The sequence below is a fragment of the Alosa pseudoharengus genome, unplaced genomic scaffold, assembly GCF_046254945.1.
Source record: "Alosa pseudoharengus isolate Yale_2024_CS ecotype anadromous, Long Island Sound unplaced genomic scaffold, YU_APseudo_1.1 YU_APseudo_1.1_scf_12, whole genome shotgun sequence".
Classification (NCBI taxonomy): Eukaryota; Metazoa; Chordata; class Actinopteri; order Clupeiformes; family Clupeidae; genus Alosa; species Alosa pseudoharengus.
The window spans coordinates 27,627,123-27,642,122 of record NW_027468587.1 but is presented as its reverse complement, the minus strand read 5'-3'; the positions used below and the strand labels follow the sequence as shown (position 1 = coordinate 27,642,122).

At 45.3% G+C, this 15,000-nt stretch overlaps 1 protein-coding gene across 1 annotated transcript in view; it reads right to left on the bottom strand.

Annotated features, from left to right (window-relative positions):
• The window catches only part of kif13a (kinesin family member 13A), a 71,882-nt gene that overhangs the window by 35,430 nt on the left and 21,452 nt on the right, over window positions 1–15,000 (bottom strand). The window contains exons 4-11 of the mRNA XM_076280634.1: window positions 13,350–13,410; window positions 12,998–13,090; window positions 11,969–12,149; window positions 1,981–2,068; window positions 1,235–1,369; window positions 853–965; window positions 627–738; window positions 83–295 (exon numbers count right to left, since the gene is read on the bottom strand). Of these exons, the coding sequence (XP_076136749.1) occupies window positions 83–295; window positions 627–738; window positions 853–965; window positions 1,235–1,369; window positions 1,981–2,068; window positions 11,969–12,149; window positions 12,998–13,090; window positions 13,350–13,410 (996 nt within the window). The remainder of the gene's footprint in view (window positions 1–82; window positions 296–626; window positions 739–852; window positions 966–1,234; window positions 1,370–1,980; window positions 2,069–11,968; window positions 12,150–12,997; window positions 13,091–13,349; window positions 13,411–15,000) is intronic.

Here is a 15,000-nt window from a genome sequence, read left to right as displayed (position 1 = left end):
AGGTCGTTCATACATGTACCCGCGCATCACTGACACGCGCACGCACACACACACACACACACACACACACACACACACACACCTCAGCTTGGTTGAGCTGGTCTCGTAGCTTCTCCACCTCCTCCCGTAGCTCCCTGATGATGCGTGCGTTGGGGTCCTCGTTAACAACGGCATGGTTGACGATGCGTTTGGCGCGGTCAGCGTAGCGGAGTGTGGACAGCGTCTCCTCATAGTTATCGGCCGCAGGACTCACCGTGGCGATCATCGCCGTCTTACTGTTCCCACCGAGACTGTCCTGAACACACACACACAGCAGATGTCCCAGTCACACCAGACCAAACACAAACACTTGCACACACACACAGTGACCACACACGGACACACACACACACACACAGTGGCCACACACACACAGCAGATGTCCCAGTCAAACCAGCCCAAACACAAACACTTGCACACACACACAGTGACCACACACGGACACACACACACACACACACACAGTGGCCACACACACACAGCAGATGTCCCAGTCACACCAGCTCAAACACAAACACTTGCACACACACGCACACACACATACGGCCACCCCCTAACAGAGAGACACACACACACAGTGCCATTACCTTCAGTAGCCAGGTGAGGACAGAGTCTCTGTAAGGCACAAATTTATTCTTCCCTTTTCCAGACGACTGGTCTGCCAGAGCAGAGATCACACAGCCCAGTGTGGTCAGAGACCTGTGGACACACACACACACACACACACACACACAGGGATAAATCGATCATACTCTCCCCCATCCAACACATGGAGATTGTGTGTGTGTGTGTGTGTGTGTGTGTGTGTCTCACTTGTTGATGTTGCTTCCCTCCTTCAGTCTCTCTCCAGCAGCTCCAGTCTTTGAGACTCGCTCTGACCCCGCCAGATCCACCAGACTCATCTTACTCACCTTCTCACCTGAGTTCTACACACACACACACACACACACACACACACACACGCACGCACACATCTGATCTTAGGTTATGGTGTGTGTGTGTGTGTGTATGTGTGTGTGTGTGTGTGTTACCCCTAACTGTAGGTCACAGAGTGTCTGTGTAATGATAATGCTGAAGGCAGGATGTGTGTGTGTGCGTGTGTTACCCCTGACTGTAGGTCACAGAGTGTCTGTGTAATGATAATGCTGAAGACAGGATGTATGTGCATGTGTGTGTGTGTGTGTGTGTGTGTTACCCCTGACTGTAGGTCACAGAGTGTCTGTGTAATGATGATGCTGAAGACAGCATGGGAGCGACTGCTCTCCTCGTTCATGTTGGTGGCGGCGACTGTACGAGACTTATTCCCCTCGGACATCAGAGAATCAATATCCTACAACACACACACACAGAAAAGCATAAACAATTCACTTACAAATGTACTGTACATACAAACAACCATAAGCACTCACAGCAATAAAGCAACCACTCTTCTATACTAAACCCACAGACACACTTACAAACACACACACACACACACACACACATTACTGTAAGTGCTAGGCATAATTCTTCCCTGACAACAACCCGAAGTCCAACAGGCATTCAAGGTTTCGTACTCTTTCTCACACAAGCACACACACACACAAACACACACAAACACATTTAATGACCATGAACATTAGTCTCCAGGCACGCAGCTATGGTGACTAGAACAATCTCTTTAAGAGTGTGTGTGTGTGTGTGTGTGTGTGTGTGTGTGTGTGTGTGTGTGTGTGTGTGTGTGTGTGTGTGTGTGTGAGAGAGAGAGAGAAAGACAGAGAGATAGAAAAGAGAGAGTGTGTGTGTGTGTGTGTGTGTGTGTGTGTGTGTGTGTGTGTGTGTGTGTGTGTGTGTGTGTGTGTGTGTGTGCGTGTGCATGCGTGTGTGTGTGTGAGAGAGAAAGACAGAGATAGAAAAGAGTGAGTGTGTGTGTGTGTGTGTGTGTGTGTGTGCAGTGCTTACCTCAAAGTTTGTGACAGCCAGCTGAGAGAGTCCGTCCACGTATGGGCCTAGAACCTTATGCTCCCGGACCTTCAGAGACTGACCCCCCCTGAGGAACCACGAGAACACAGAACATATGAGAACACAACCTGAGAACACTGAACATCAGAGAACTCAAAACATGAGAACAAATGACATATGGGAACTCACATAAGAAAATACAGAACACAGAAGTTATGGAACACTTAGATACAGAACACATGAGAGCAGAACATAGTAGCGGGCAGAGATGAGAGACTCACACACACACACACACACACACACACACACACACACACACACAGAAGTAGCAAGTTCTGAGAGGACAGTGACCAGGAGAGGGTGCTGATGAGCTGAGTGGAGAGATCACAAAGCAGGGAGGTGTTAGAGAATGTGTGTGTGTGTGATCAGGGTTTACATCACAACACAAATACACAATGCATCAAACAGATACACGCCTTTCTTCACATGGCATAAATACTAACTGATATCGGCCAATCAAGTATCAACATACACTGATATCGGCCATTCAAATATCAACATACACTGATATCGGCCAATCAAATATCAACATACACTGATATCAGCCAATCAAATACGTGCACGGAGACCCGGGGCCCATGAGGCTCTGATCGGACTCTGATCCAGAGGTACAGAACCATGAGGGCTGTTCAGATTCTCTAAAGGCGAGTTTAGAACACTGAAATATCCCTTTGGAACATTGAAACATCCCTTTAGTTTAGAACACTGAAACAGAGACGGTTAATAAAGCGAGACGATTCATAAGAGGGTAAATTCTGGCACGCTGTGACGTGGGGTTCGAAGCTGTCACGCCCATTTAGGTGTCTAGCGGGAGGTCCAGTGTCTATGTATTCCTACGGGAGAAATTAACATTTTCCTGGAATATGACCAATCCCTTAGCCCTATTCAGCGATGTAAGTTATGAACCTATTTTCTATGTATTTTCTATGTTCTATGTCTCCCTAACATTCCGACATTGAAATTGTATTTTCCAACGAAACAAATAAAGACAAAAATAGCTTTGTTTGTGATCTGTCACTGTCTCCTAAAAGCTCTGGTGCACAGCCACCTGTTGTCAGAGGCTCTAGACTCAGAGACTCAGAAAGTTGCTGAACGTATGTTATTTCAGGTTAGCTTGCAACAATATATAAGTTTAACCAAAGTCCTTAGCTGCTAGCTAGCTAGCAAACATAACTAGCCGTTCCCATTCACTTTCCGCTTACTGTGCTAATGTTAGCTAGCTAGCTCGGTTAACGGGCAAAATTAAATTATTCATTCCGTGTCCGAAAGAGTGTTTCATTGTCATCACACACAAACAATGACTGTAAAATAGTATACAAAATTATATTTATATGTTCTTATTGCTTATTCAGAGAAAAGTTTATGTTTTGACACGCCTATTTAGGAGTCCGGAACTAGAGCCATTTCGTTCCATTTGTGAATCGTCTTATGATTCATCTTAGTTAACTATAGAATCTTTGACTGAAAGAACAGTGTTTCCCAAACTTTTTTTCTGGGGACCCACTTTTGCACAGACCATCACGACCCATTTCACTTCAGATCTAACATGCAACCATACAACATAAATTGTGCTGGCGACCCAAATAAAATCTCCTGCGACCCACCCGTGGGTCGCGACCCAGTCTTTGGGAAACACTGCTCTAGAACACTGAAACATCCCTTTAGTTTACAACACTGAAACATCCCTGTAAAACACAGAAACATCCCCTCCGTAATGTGACACACATCAAAAACACACCTGCCTTCTCATAATTATGCAGCCTAGATAAGAGTACAGTCTGATTCTCTCAACAGTGTTAAAAGTGTGAATTCTCGTAAGCAATTCCGCTTGCTTACCAGACTCAGTGACTACGCAGTGTGCACCTACTACCTTATTTGGGTTTTGGGTTTTGGGTTGCCAGGACAAAAGGGTTGAAATTGAAAGTAAGTCATTGCTATGTATAGGGTGTATATCAGGGGTGGGCAAACTGCGGCCCGCGGGCCGGATCCGGCCCGCCAAACACTTTCATCCGGCCCGCCGAGCATTTCATTTAGTTATCAGGCTGATCGCTATTTTTTTCCTGCGATAGAGACGACGTTGGTTAGCTTTACTGCAAACTGCTTTTCACTCTCCTTAGATAACGTTTACAATGTCAATGTCAAAACATCATGTTAAATAGAGATAACATCATGTTAAACTAAGTTAACTCTTAGTTATCTCGTTTGCAGCAGATCTAACTTGAACATGCAATCCATTTAGGCTAATTGGGAACGCGTCTGCACTCACGAGAGGGAGAGAGAGCCGCAGGTTCCAGCTGTGATTGTTGATAATTAATATCTCCTTCTTATAAGAAAGTTTTAAAAGGAAATCATGAAGGCAACAGTAGTTCCCACTACTGACCATTTAAAAACTGTGAGAGGGCCCAGCCGTAGGTACAGCACTAGCCAAAACGGAGCAGGCAGAAGATCATTTAGAAATAAAAGTGAATTAAAGTGACTGTCTTAAAGCGACAGTGCACAATTTATACATTTGATAAAAAGCATAAAATTAGCAGTATTTGTAAGCAATTAATATTTTAAAACAAATACTTTTCATACTAAATTATAAGGGGGGGGGGGCTGTTGTGCGGCCCGCCGGTCAATTTTCAAAACCCAATGTGGCCCTTGAGCCAAAAAGTTTGCCCACCCCTGGTGTATATCATACCTAATTTCGCAATCCGGGAGATGTCAGGCTAACAGAAAAAAATGAATGGATCCATGATTTTATAATTAGGTTTAATGGTGAGGAGAGGAGAAATAGCAAAACGGGAAGGCGCTGGGAGATGACTCACTGTCTCAGGCTTTAAGCATACAATCTGGCTCTACAGATACTAACAACCAACATAGCAACCAACGTGATTAACCTAGCAACCAGCATAGCAACCGTCATAACTACCCTAGCAACAGCCTGGCAACCATGTAAAATACCCAAGCAACAGCCTAGCAACCACTTCCACAGTTACAACCTAGCAACCAATATAGCAACCAATGAGATTAACCTAGCAACCAGCATAGCAACCACCACAACTAGCAACAGCCTAGCAATCACCTCAAGGACCCTAGCAACAGCCTAGCAACCATGTCAAATACCCTAGCAACAGCCTAGCAACCACTTCCACAGTTACAACCTAGCAACCAATGTAGCAACCAATGAGATTAAGCACCCTAGCTCTATCAACCACTATATGACGATGACAACATAGCAACCAAAATAGCAACCAACATGATTACCCTAGCAACCATTTGAGCTACTATAGCAACCACCACAACTACCCTATCAACACCCTAGCAGCCATCTTAATTACCCTAGCAACAACCTAGGAACCACCACTATAATGTCAACCTAGCAAACACGATAGCAACAAACATGATTACCCTAGCAACCAACATAGCAACCGCTTTATTTTGCATAGCAACCACCTTATGTTCCTTATAGTCTAGGTCCTGGGAAAGATTTGTATGCACTTCATTTAGCGGAGAATATCTCAACTGTTATAGACTAATATGACCCCATTGAACAACGTGGGATGTGTGCCAAAATCGCTACCCGGGACGAAAGTCCTGAAAATGACCACAATAGGTGACACTATTATGACATTATAGGTGAATGGGACTTTTTTTTCCCTTCATCACATACCCTTCACCATACCTAGAGATTGGCATGGTGTTATTTCAGTTAGCCTATTAGCTGGTTTGATTGGCATTGAGCTCAATGAGCATCTAAAACTGATACAAATTCATTATAATTATTTAAATACACAAAATTACAACTCATATGATAATGACATGTAATAAGTGTACACAGCAACACAAAGAATAAAGAGTAGATTTCCTTACTTTTCTTGATCTCACAAGTCATCTTGCTTGACAGCCATGTGCTCTGCTATGATCTCAGGTCACTATGGCTGCCAAGTAAACTTTTGTTGAAAAAAAAAGTTGTGGTGATGACAGCAATATTAAGAACAGATAGGAAATGTAAGCTTTTAAAGTTTAGGTTAATAAATAACTGGCAATTCCTGTTTGTTGCTAATTGTAGGCTATGCAATTGGTTGACTGTTTTTTAGCCATTTTCTTTATATCAAATAAGAATGCTTACACTATGACCTTACAATCATGGTCATTGTGAACATTGTGATCACCTCAGAAAATCTATAGCTTCAAGGGTTTATGTAGCCTGGCTAGCGCCACCACTTCTCAATGAGACGTGGTCTGGGAACCAAACGTTCATTTTCTCGTATTTGAAAAAAATGCCCAGATCTGTTTATTGGGTGCCACGGATGTCTATCAAATACGTAGCTCATCATCGTCTTGCTTTCCCCCCTGTTCTGTGATTGGTTCCCTATCTGAGGCAAAAATTAGGGCGGTAGTTTCCAGGCTGCCTTAGCAGCGTGAATCAAATCGCGCGCAAGGCAGCATGGGAACACCCAGACTAGGGTTTATGTACGCATATTTAATGAGATATTGGCTAATTTGCATATTTTATTTTATTTTTAAGACAAAGTGTAATACAAAAAGTATTTCTCTTAATATGAAGATTAAACTGGTAGAAGTTTATGAGAATATCTATTAAGGAAAAAAAAAGTCCCATTCACCTATAATGTGATAATAGTGTCACCTATTGTGATAATTTTCAGAACTTTCGTCCCGGGTAGCGATTTTGGCACACATCCCACGTTGTTCAATGGGGTCATATTAGTCTATAACAGTTGAGATATTCTCCGCTAAATGAAGTGCATACAAATCTTTCCCAGGACCTCTACTATTAGCAATAATCTAGCAACTATCTGAATTATCCTAGCAACAACCTAGCAACAACCACTCTAACGCCAACCTAGCAACCACCATAGCAACCAACATAACCTTAGCAACCACCATACCAACCACCATAGCATCCACTTTTTACCATAGCACTATTTTGCATAGCAACCATCATAAGTACCCTAGCAACCATATGATTTATTATAGCGACAACCTAGCAACCATTACATTACATTACATTACATTACATTACATTTGGCTGACGCATTTTTAGCCAAAGCGACTAACAACATGGTAAACAGTTTAAGTTTAGAGCAATTCTCAACAATATTAGGACAATTTAAAAAACATTAGAGTACAGTAAGAATAAGTGCATCAGTGAGTGCTGTTTTTAACAGTTACGTGTCAGTTTAAGACGGCTGGTGAGTGCTAGGATCAGCAAGACTTGTTGTAAGTGTTGCTATGAGAGGAGATGTTCTCTAAAGAGCTGGGTCTTCAGGAGTTTTTTGAAAATGGAGAGGGATGTCCCTGCCCTTGTAGGAACTGGCAGTGTGTTCCACCAGCGAGGAACAACAGATGAGAAAAGTTTGGATTGGCCTGAGCGTACCGGAGGTAGAGCTAGACGTCGTTCGTCTGAGGAGCGCAGCGGTCTGGAGGTAGCGTATGTCTGTATGAAGGCATTCAAGTAGGTGGGAGCAGAACCGGAGACTACTTTGTAGGCAAGCGTTAGAGCCTTGAATTTGATGCGGGCCGCCATAGGTAGCCAATGTAGCTGGATGAGTAGCGGGGTAACATGTGCCCTCTTGGGTTGGTTGTAGACCAGGCGCGCCGCCGCGTTCTGGATCATCTGAAGTGGTTTCACTGTGCAGGCTGGGAGACCTGTCAGGAGGGCGTTGCAGTAGTCGAGTCGTGAGATGACTATTGCCTGAACCAGAAGTTGGGTGGCATCTTGATTTAAGTAAGTCCTGATTTTCCGTATATTGTAGAGTGCAAAACGGCATGACCGGGCGACTGAGGCAACATGATCTGAGAAGTTTAGTTGGTTGTCGAGAACAACTCCTAGATTTCTTGCAGTCCTGGTAGGTGAAACAGACAGAGAGTCAAATTTGATGTTGATGTCGTGGTGTATGGTAGGTTTAGCTGGGAGGACCAGCAGTTCAGTCTTTGAGAGGTTCAGCTGGAGGTGGTGTGCCTTCATCCATGTAGCTATGTCTGAGAGGCAATCCGAGATCCGTGCTGAAACCAAGGGGTCATCAGGTGGAAAGGACAGATAGAGCTGTGTGTCGTCTGCATAGCAGTGGTATGAGAAGCCATGCGAACGGATAATCTGTCCCAAGGAGGTGGTGTAGATAGCAAAGAGAAGGGGGCCCAGTACTGAGCCCTGGGGGACCCCTGTGGTGAGATGGTGAGGTGCAGATAGCTGACCAAGCCATGATACGTTAAACGAGCGTCCTGTGAGGTAGGATTCAAACCAGGAGAGAGCAGAACCGGAGATTCCCATGTTAGCGAGTATAGAGAGAAGGATGCGGTGATTAACCGTGTCAAAGGCAGCCGATAAGTCAAGCAGAATGAGTACTGATGACCGAGCGGTCGCCCTGGCTTCTTTTAAGGCTTCTGTTACAGACAGCAGAGCCGTTTCGGTAGAGTGGCCGCTTTTGAACCCAGACTGATTTGGATCCAGAAGGTTGTTCTGTGAAAGGAAGTCAGAGACCTGTTTGGAGACTGCTCGTTCAATGCCTTTGGATAAGAAAGGCAGGAGTGAGACAGGGCGGTAGTTCTCGACTTGAGCAGGGTTGAGAGAAGCTTTCTTAAGTAACGGTGTTACCCGGGCCGTTTTGAACGCTGTTGGAAATGTGCCGGAGGTTAGCGAGGCATTGATCACGTGTGTGATAGCTGGTGCGATGGTCGGGCTGATGGACTGAAGTAGGCTCGTAGGTATAGGGTCCAGCGAGCATGTGGTAGGACGGCTGCATGTCAGGAGTCTAGATACTTCATTCTCGGAGAGAGGCGTGAATGCTGAAAAAGATGATCTAGCAGTCCCTAGAGGTTGTAGGAGTCCGGTATCTGAGTCCGATGCGTTGAGTGGGCATGTAGAGAATTGACTGCTGATTGCCGCCACTTTGTTTGTAAAAAATGAGGCGAGGGTATCTGCAGTAAGGCTGGATGGAGGAGGAGGCATCGGAGGGTTGAGTAGCGATTTGAAGGTTGAAAAAAGTTTTCGAGTGTCTGTAGCACTGTTGATTTTGTCATTGTAGAAAGCCGTCTTAGCAGCAGTGATGCTGGCTGAGAAGGAGGCCAGGAGTGTCTGGTAGTTTTTGAGGTCATCAGTTAGTTTGGATTTGTGCCATTTCCTCTCCGCGGCTCTGAGTCTGGTGCGCTGCGATCGGAGGGTATCATTTAGCCATGGATGAGAGTGTTTGGATCGAGCTGGCCTTGTGGTAAGAGGGCACAGCTCGTCTAGACACGAGCTCAGTGTGGAGCAGAGCGAGTCTGTGGCCTCATTAACCTCCAGAGAGGAGAAGGTGTTGAGTGGAGGTAGACCGGAGGCAACCACAGAGGAAAAGTGCGTTGGAGACAGGTTCCGGATGTTGCGGCGGAACGTGACCATCGGCTGAGGAGCCGGAGGCTGTTCTGTCAGGCTGACGTTGAACCGGATGAAGAAGTGGTCAGAAAGATGGAGAGGCGTCACCGTGAGGGTGTCTGTGCTGCAGTTCCGAGTGAAGATCAAGTCAAGCTCTTTGCCAGCTTTGTGTGTCGGTGGGCTTTGAACCAGTTTGAGGTCAAAGGAGTGGATCAGGGCCAGAAAGTCCGCTGAGCCTGGGGCATCTAAGTGGATGTTGATATCGCCGAGAAGAAGAAGCGGACAGTCATGCTCAGGGATGGAGGACAGCAGAGTGTCAAGTTCATCCAAAAAGTCGCCTAGTTGGCCTGGAGGGCGGTAGATGACCAGCACGTAGAGTTTTGCTGGGGCGGTCACTGTGATGGCATGGAATTCGAATGAGACATATTTGTTTGAAGGCAGTAGCGGGGTGAATTTCCATTTGTTGGAGATCAGCAGGCCCGTCCCACCTCCTCGTCCAGATGGACGAGGGGTGTGGGATAGTGTAAGGTTAGTGGAGAGTGCAGCCGGGGTGGCTGTGTTCTCTGGTTTGATCCAAGTCTCAGTGAGAGCAAGGAGTTCCAACGAAAGATGGTTGGCATAGCCAGCTATGAAGTCCGTTTTGTTGACTGCGGATTGACAGTTCCACAAGCCCATGGAGAAAGAGGTTTCTGTAGGTGAGGACCGTTTAAGTTGCTGTAGGTTAAGGCGATTTCTGCCCCTTTTGGCATGATGCCGTTTTCTGCGATGGCCGGTGATAACAGATATGGTGGAATGGCACATTTTTGCCTTTGTCGGCGCCTGTGCTCGGTGAACTTGCACAGGTAAACTTGCTTGTCTTGACCGCGTCCGTCTTAAACGAGGACGCCTGAAACGAGGGCTGACGCTTACGCTGACGCTTCAGCAACAGCCTCTATTGTTATGTTGACAGGAATTGCCTGCAGCTGTCCTCGTGTCTCACTAATGATGAATCAGCGTAGACCGCCCTCTGACGTTCGCACAGCTTAGATTGTTCAAAAGGGTGTTAATTACTGTCAACTGAAAGTCCGCTCGCTCACACCGACCGAAACTCGCAGTTTCAAGTAGCCTCCTCCCTCAGCTGTTTCCAAACGCCCAGAGTCCAATTGTAAACAATTGGAGAGGATTTGCCAGTAGTAGCCTATGTGTTCTTCCTTTCTCTCTCCCAACTCACTGCAGTTGTTGTCTGATTACCTGAGAGGTGCTCCGATATTATAAGGAGCTAGTCACGTCTGATCCCGCCCTCTGACGTTCGCACAGCTTAGATTGTTCAAAAGGGTGTTAATTACTGTCAACTGAAAGTCCGCTCGCTCACACCGACCGAAACTCGCAGTTTCAAGTAGCCTCCTCCCTCAGCTGTTTCCAAACGCCCAGAGTCCAATTGTAAACAATTGGAGAGGATTTGCCAGTAGTAGCCTATGTGTTCTTCCTTTCTCTCTCCCAACTCACTGCAGTTGTTGTCTGATTACCTGAGAGGTGCTCCGATATTATAAGGAGCTAGTCACGTCTGATCCCGCCCTCTGACGTTCGCACAGCTTAGATTGTTCAAAAGGGTGTTAATTACTGTCAACTGAAAGTCCGCTCGCTCACACCGACCGAAACTCGCAGTTTCAAGTAGCCTCCTCCCTCAGCTGTTTCCAAACGCCCAGAGTCCAATTGTAAACAATTGGAGAGGATTTGCCAGTAGTAGCCTATGTGTTCTACTGGCAAACCACCATAGCAACCAACACGATTATCCTAATCGTGCATAGCAACCACTTTATTTGGCATAGCAACCATCATATGTACCCTAGCAACACCATTGTAACTATCTCTGCATTATCTGTTTTTACTCTGTATGATATTTTACATCATATATTTTGCATTTTCATACACTGGTAATTCCTTGGAATTGCATTTCTAGATCCCACAAAAGGTGATGTGAACGATGATGTTTTAACTGGGAAAAATGGGTTGTGGCTAGATGGGATACAGCTAACAACGGAAGTCACGTCAGATAGTGAAATCTCCAGTGAAATCTCCATAGAAATAAATAGTATCAGGACAGGAAGTAACCTAACCCTAATCCTAACCCTAACCCTTAGCTGTATCCCTTCTAGACACCACCGGAAAAATGCTTTTCCCATGCAGATGAACGTATCGTAACTGACTGAAGCCGACCCTTCATCTGTACTCCAGGCCAGAGGTGGCGCTAGAGAGCCTTAGTTCAGAGAGCCCAACCTCCTGAGCTGAGCACTGCTGCCTCTTCCTCCCCCTCTCTATTTTCTTTTTCTTTCTCTATCCCTCCTCTCTATCTCCTCCCTCCCTCCCTTATTCTCTCCACTCCCCTCCCTCTCTCCACTCCCCTCCCCCTCTTCCACTCTCCCTCTACACACCCTTGTGAAATGTGTAGCTTCCCTCAGGAAGGGTGGGACCACGTGAAGACAGCGGGTATGTGTGTGTGTATGTGTGTGTGTGTGTGTGTGTGTGTGTGTGTGTGTGTGTGTGTGTGTGTGTGTGTGTGTGTGTGTGTGTGTGTGTGTGTGTGCATCGTACCCCTTTGGGTCCAGCAGGTCGCGGACCTTCTCGTTGTAGATCTCCATGTAGGACACCTCCACCTTGAAGGCGTGAGCATTGCTGTGCAACAGCGCCACCCTCTGGAAAAGCGCACCGCAGAGCCGTGGGATCAGACCGGGGTGGTCACCACTGCCCATCATGGAGAAGGATTTCCCTGAGCCTGACACACACACACACACACACACACAGAGAAACACACTCAGACACAGACACACACACACACACACACAGAGAAACACACTTAGACACAGACACACACACACACAAACACAGACACACAGTAATGTCAGGAAGTATAAACCCACTATACACCCATATTCATTTCCACCTACATTCAACACACACACACACACACACACTCCTCCCTGTCCAGCAGTGCAGTTTCGATCACACTAAAATAATTCAAAAACGTTTTACCTCTGTGCTCATTCATGCATTTAGCATTTTGAGTGTGTGAGTGTCTGTGTATGTCTGTGTGTGTGTGTGTGTGTGTGTGTGTGTGTGTGTGTGATACCTATTCTCCAGCACTTCCTTTATACCTCCTCTCATCGCACACGTGCACACACACACACACACAAACAATAAGTACACAGCTAGAGCTACAAATACACTATTCATAGAGTAATCTGACACACACACACACATACACACACACACACAAACACACAATTCATAGAGTAATCTGACACACACACACCAATTCATAGAGTAATCTGAGAAACACATACACACACACACAATTCATAAAGTAATCTTTTTCTCATAGTTCAAGTGTGAATGTTTTAATTATAAAATAATCTGACAGAGTGAAAATGAGCTGAACAGATGCTCCTGGCACAGAGTAAAAAGCTAAAATTAACACACACACACACACACACACACACACACACACACACACACACATTGACAGTGGCTACAAATGAGGATTGCATTGCAGTATCAATGGACCCTGTCCTCCATGACTTGCTGGGCTGATGGCGATGACATCATCACTGTGGGACAACGTACCTGTTTGTCCATAGGCAAAGATGCAGGCGTTATACCCCTGAAAGGCGTTATCAAGGACACCCTGTCCAAGGCACTGAAACACCATTTCCTGACCTGCTCACACACACACACACAGTAGGTAAGCATTCCATTTCCATTACCATTTATTTCATCTCTCACACAGACACACACACACACACACACACACACACACACACACACAGTGAGTAAGCATTCCATTTCCATTACTATCCATTTCATATCACACACATACATTACATACATACAGTCACAGTGTATAAGCATCCCATGCATCACACCATCCATTTCATATGACACACACACATACACACACACACACACACATCCTCACCTGCATATTTAAGAGTGTTGGATTCATCCATGGACCAGAAGCAATGGTCAAAGGCAAACACCTGGGAGAGAGAAAACAGGGTGATAAATACTACTGCATATGTGTGTGTGTGTGTGTGTGTGTGTGTGTGTGTGTGTGTGTGTGTGTGTACAGAGTAATAAACACTTCTGCTGTGTGTGTGTGTATGGACACTATTGTTTACATTTGTGTGTGTCAGTGTGTGTGTGTGTGTGTGTGAGAGAGACAGCACATGTGTGTTTGTGGTTTGTTTGAGTGAGAGAGAAAAAAATATGGTGATATATACTGCTTACTCAAGTGCACCAGTCATGGTGATATACATTACTGCATATGTGTGTGTGTGTGTGTGTGTGTGTGTGTACCAGTCATGGTGATATACACTACTACATATGTGTGTGTGTGTGTGTATGTGTGTGTGTGTGTGTGTGTGTGTGTACCAGTCATGGTGATATACACTACTGCATGTGTATGTGTGTGTGTGTGTGTGTGTGTGTGTGTGTGTGTGTGTATGTTATGTATGATTAGTTCATTTCTTTTCAAAAGGTCGACATTTCTGTATTATAACCTCCTTATTCTAATATTTTGAGATACTCATTTTTGGTTTTCATGAGCTGTAACAAAAAATGGGTTGAAATATTTCACTTTATATCTAATGAATCTAGAATATATGAAAGATCCACTTTTTGAACTAAATTAGGGGGTACAAAATAAACTCTTCCACTCTAATATATTCAAATTTTTGAGACCCACATGTATATACAGCTCTAGAAAAAAATAGGAGACCACTGCACATTTTTCTGATGTCAGCCTACAGTTGCAGAGTGACGGTCGTATTCACAATTAAGAGACCACTGACTGACATCAGAAACATGTGCAGTGGTCTGTGTGTGTGTGTGTGGTGGGGGGGGGCAGTTGAATGTGTGTGTGAGGAAGAAACAATGGTTCTCTCACATCTGTGAATCTTGCCGGAACACCGACACATCAGCATGACTGAGCTTGTCTGGGGTTTACACACAAACACCCAATGTGTATGTCTGTGTGTGTGTGTGTGTGTGTGTGTGTGTGTGTGTGTGTGTCTGTGTGTGTGCGTGTGTGTGTGTGTGTTTGCGTGTGTGCGTGTGAGTGTGTGTGTGTGTGTATGTGTGTTTGTGTGTGTATGTGTGTGCGTGTGTGTGTGTGTGTTTGTGTGAGTGTGAGTGTGTGTGTGTGAGAGAGAGAGAGAGAGAATGTGTGCGTTATGTGAATAAGAGAGAGAAAGAGTGTGTGTGTGTGTGCACGTGAGTGTAGTGTGTTTGTACGTGTGTGTGTGTGTGTGTGTGTGTGCGCGCATGTGAGTGTAGTGTGTTTGTACATGTGTGTGTTGTGTGTGTGTGTGTTTGTACATGTGTGTGTGTGTGTGCGCATGTGAGTGTAGTGTGTTTGTACATGTGTGTGTTGTGTGTGTGTGTGTGTTTGTACATGTGTGGGTGTGTGTGTTGTGTGTGTGTGTTTGTACATGTGTGTGTGTGTGTGTGTGTGTGTAGTGTGTGTGTGTGTACATGTGTGTGTTGTGTGTGTACATATTTAAGGTCCTTTATCCACAGCTTCCATCAACTGGCAGCACTTGCTAGGCATTGACCATGTGATCTACAGT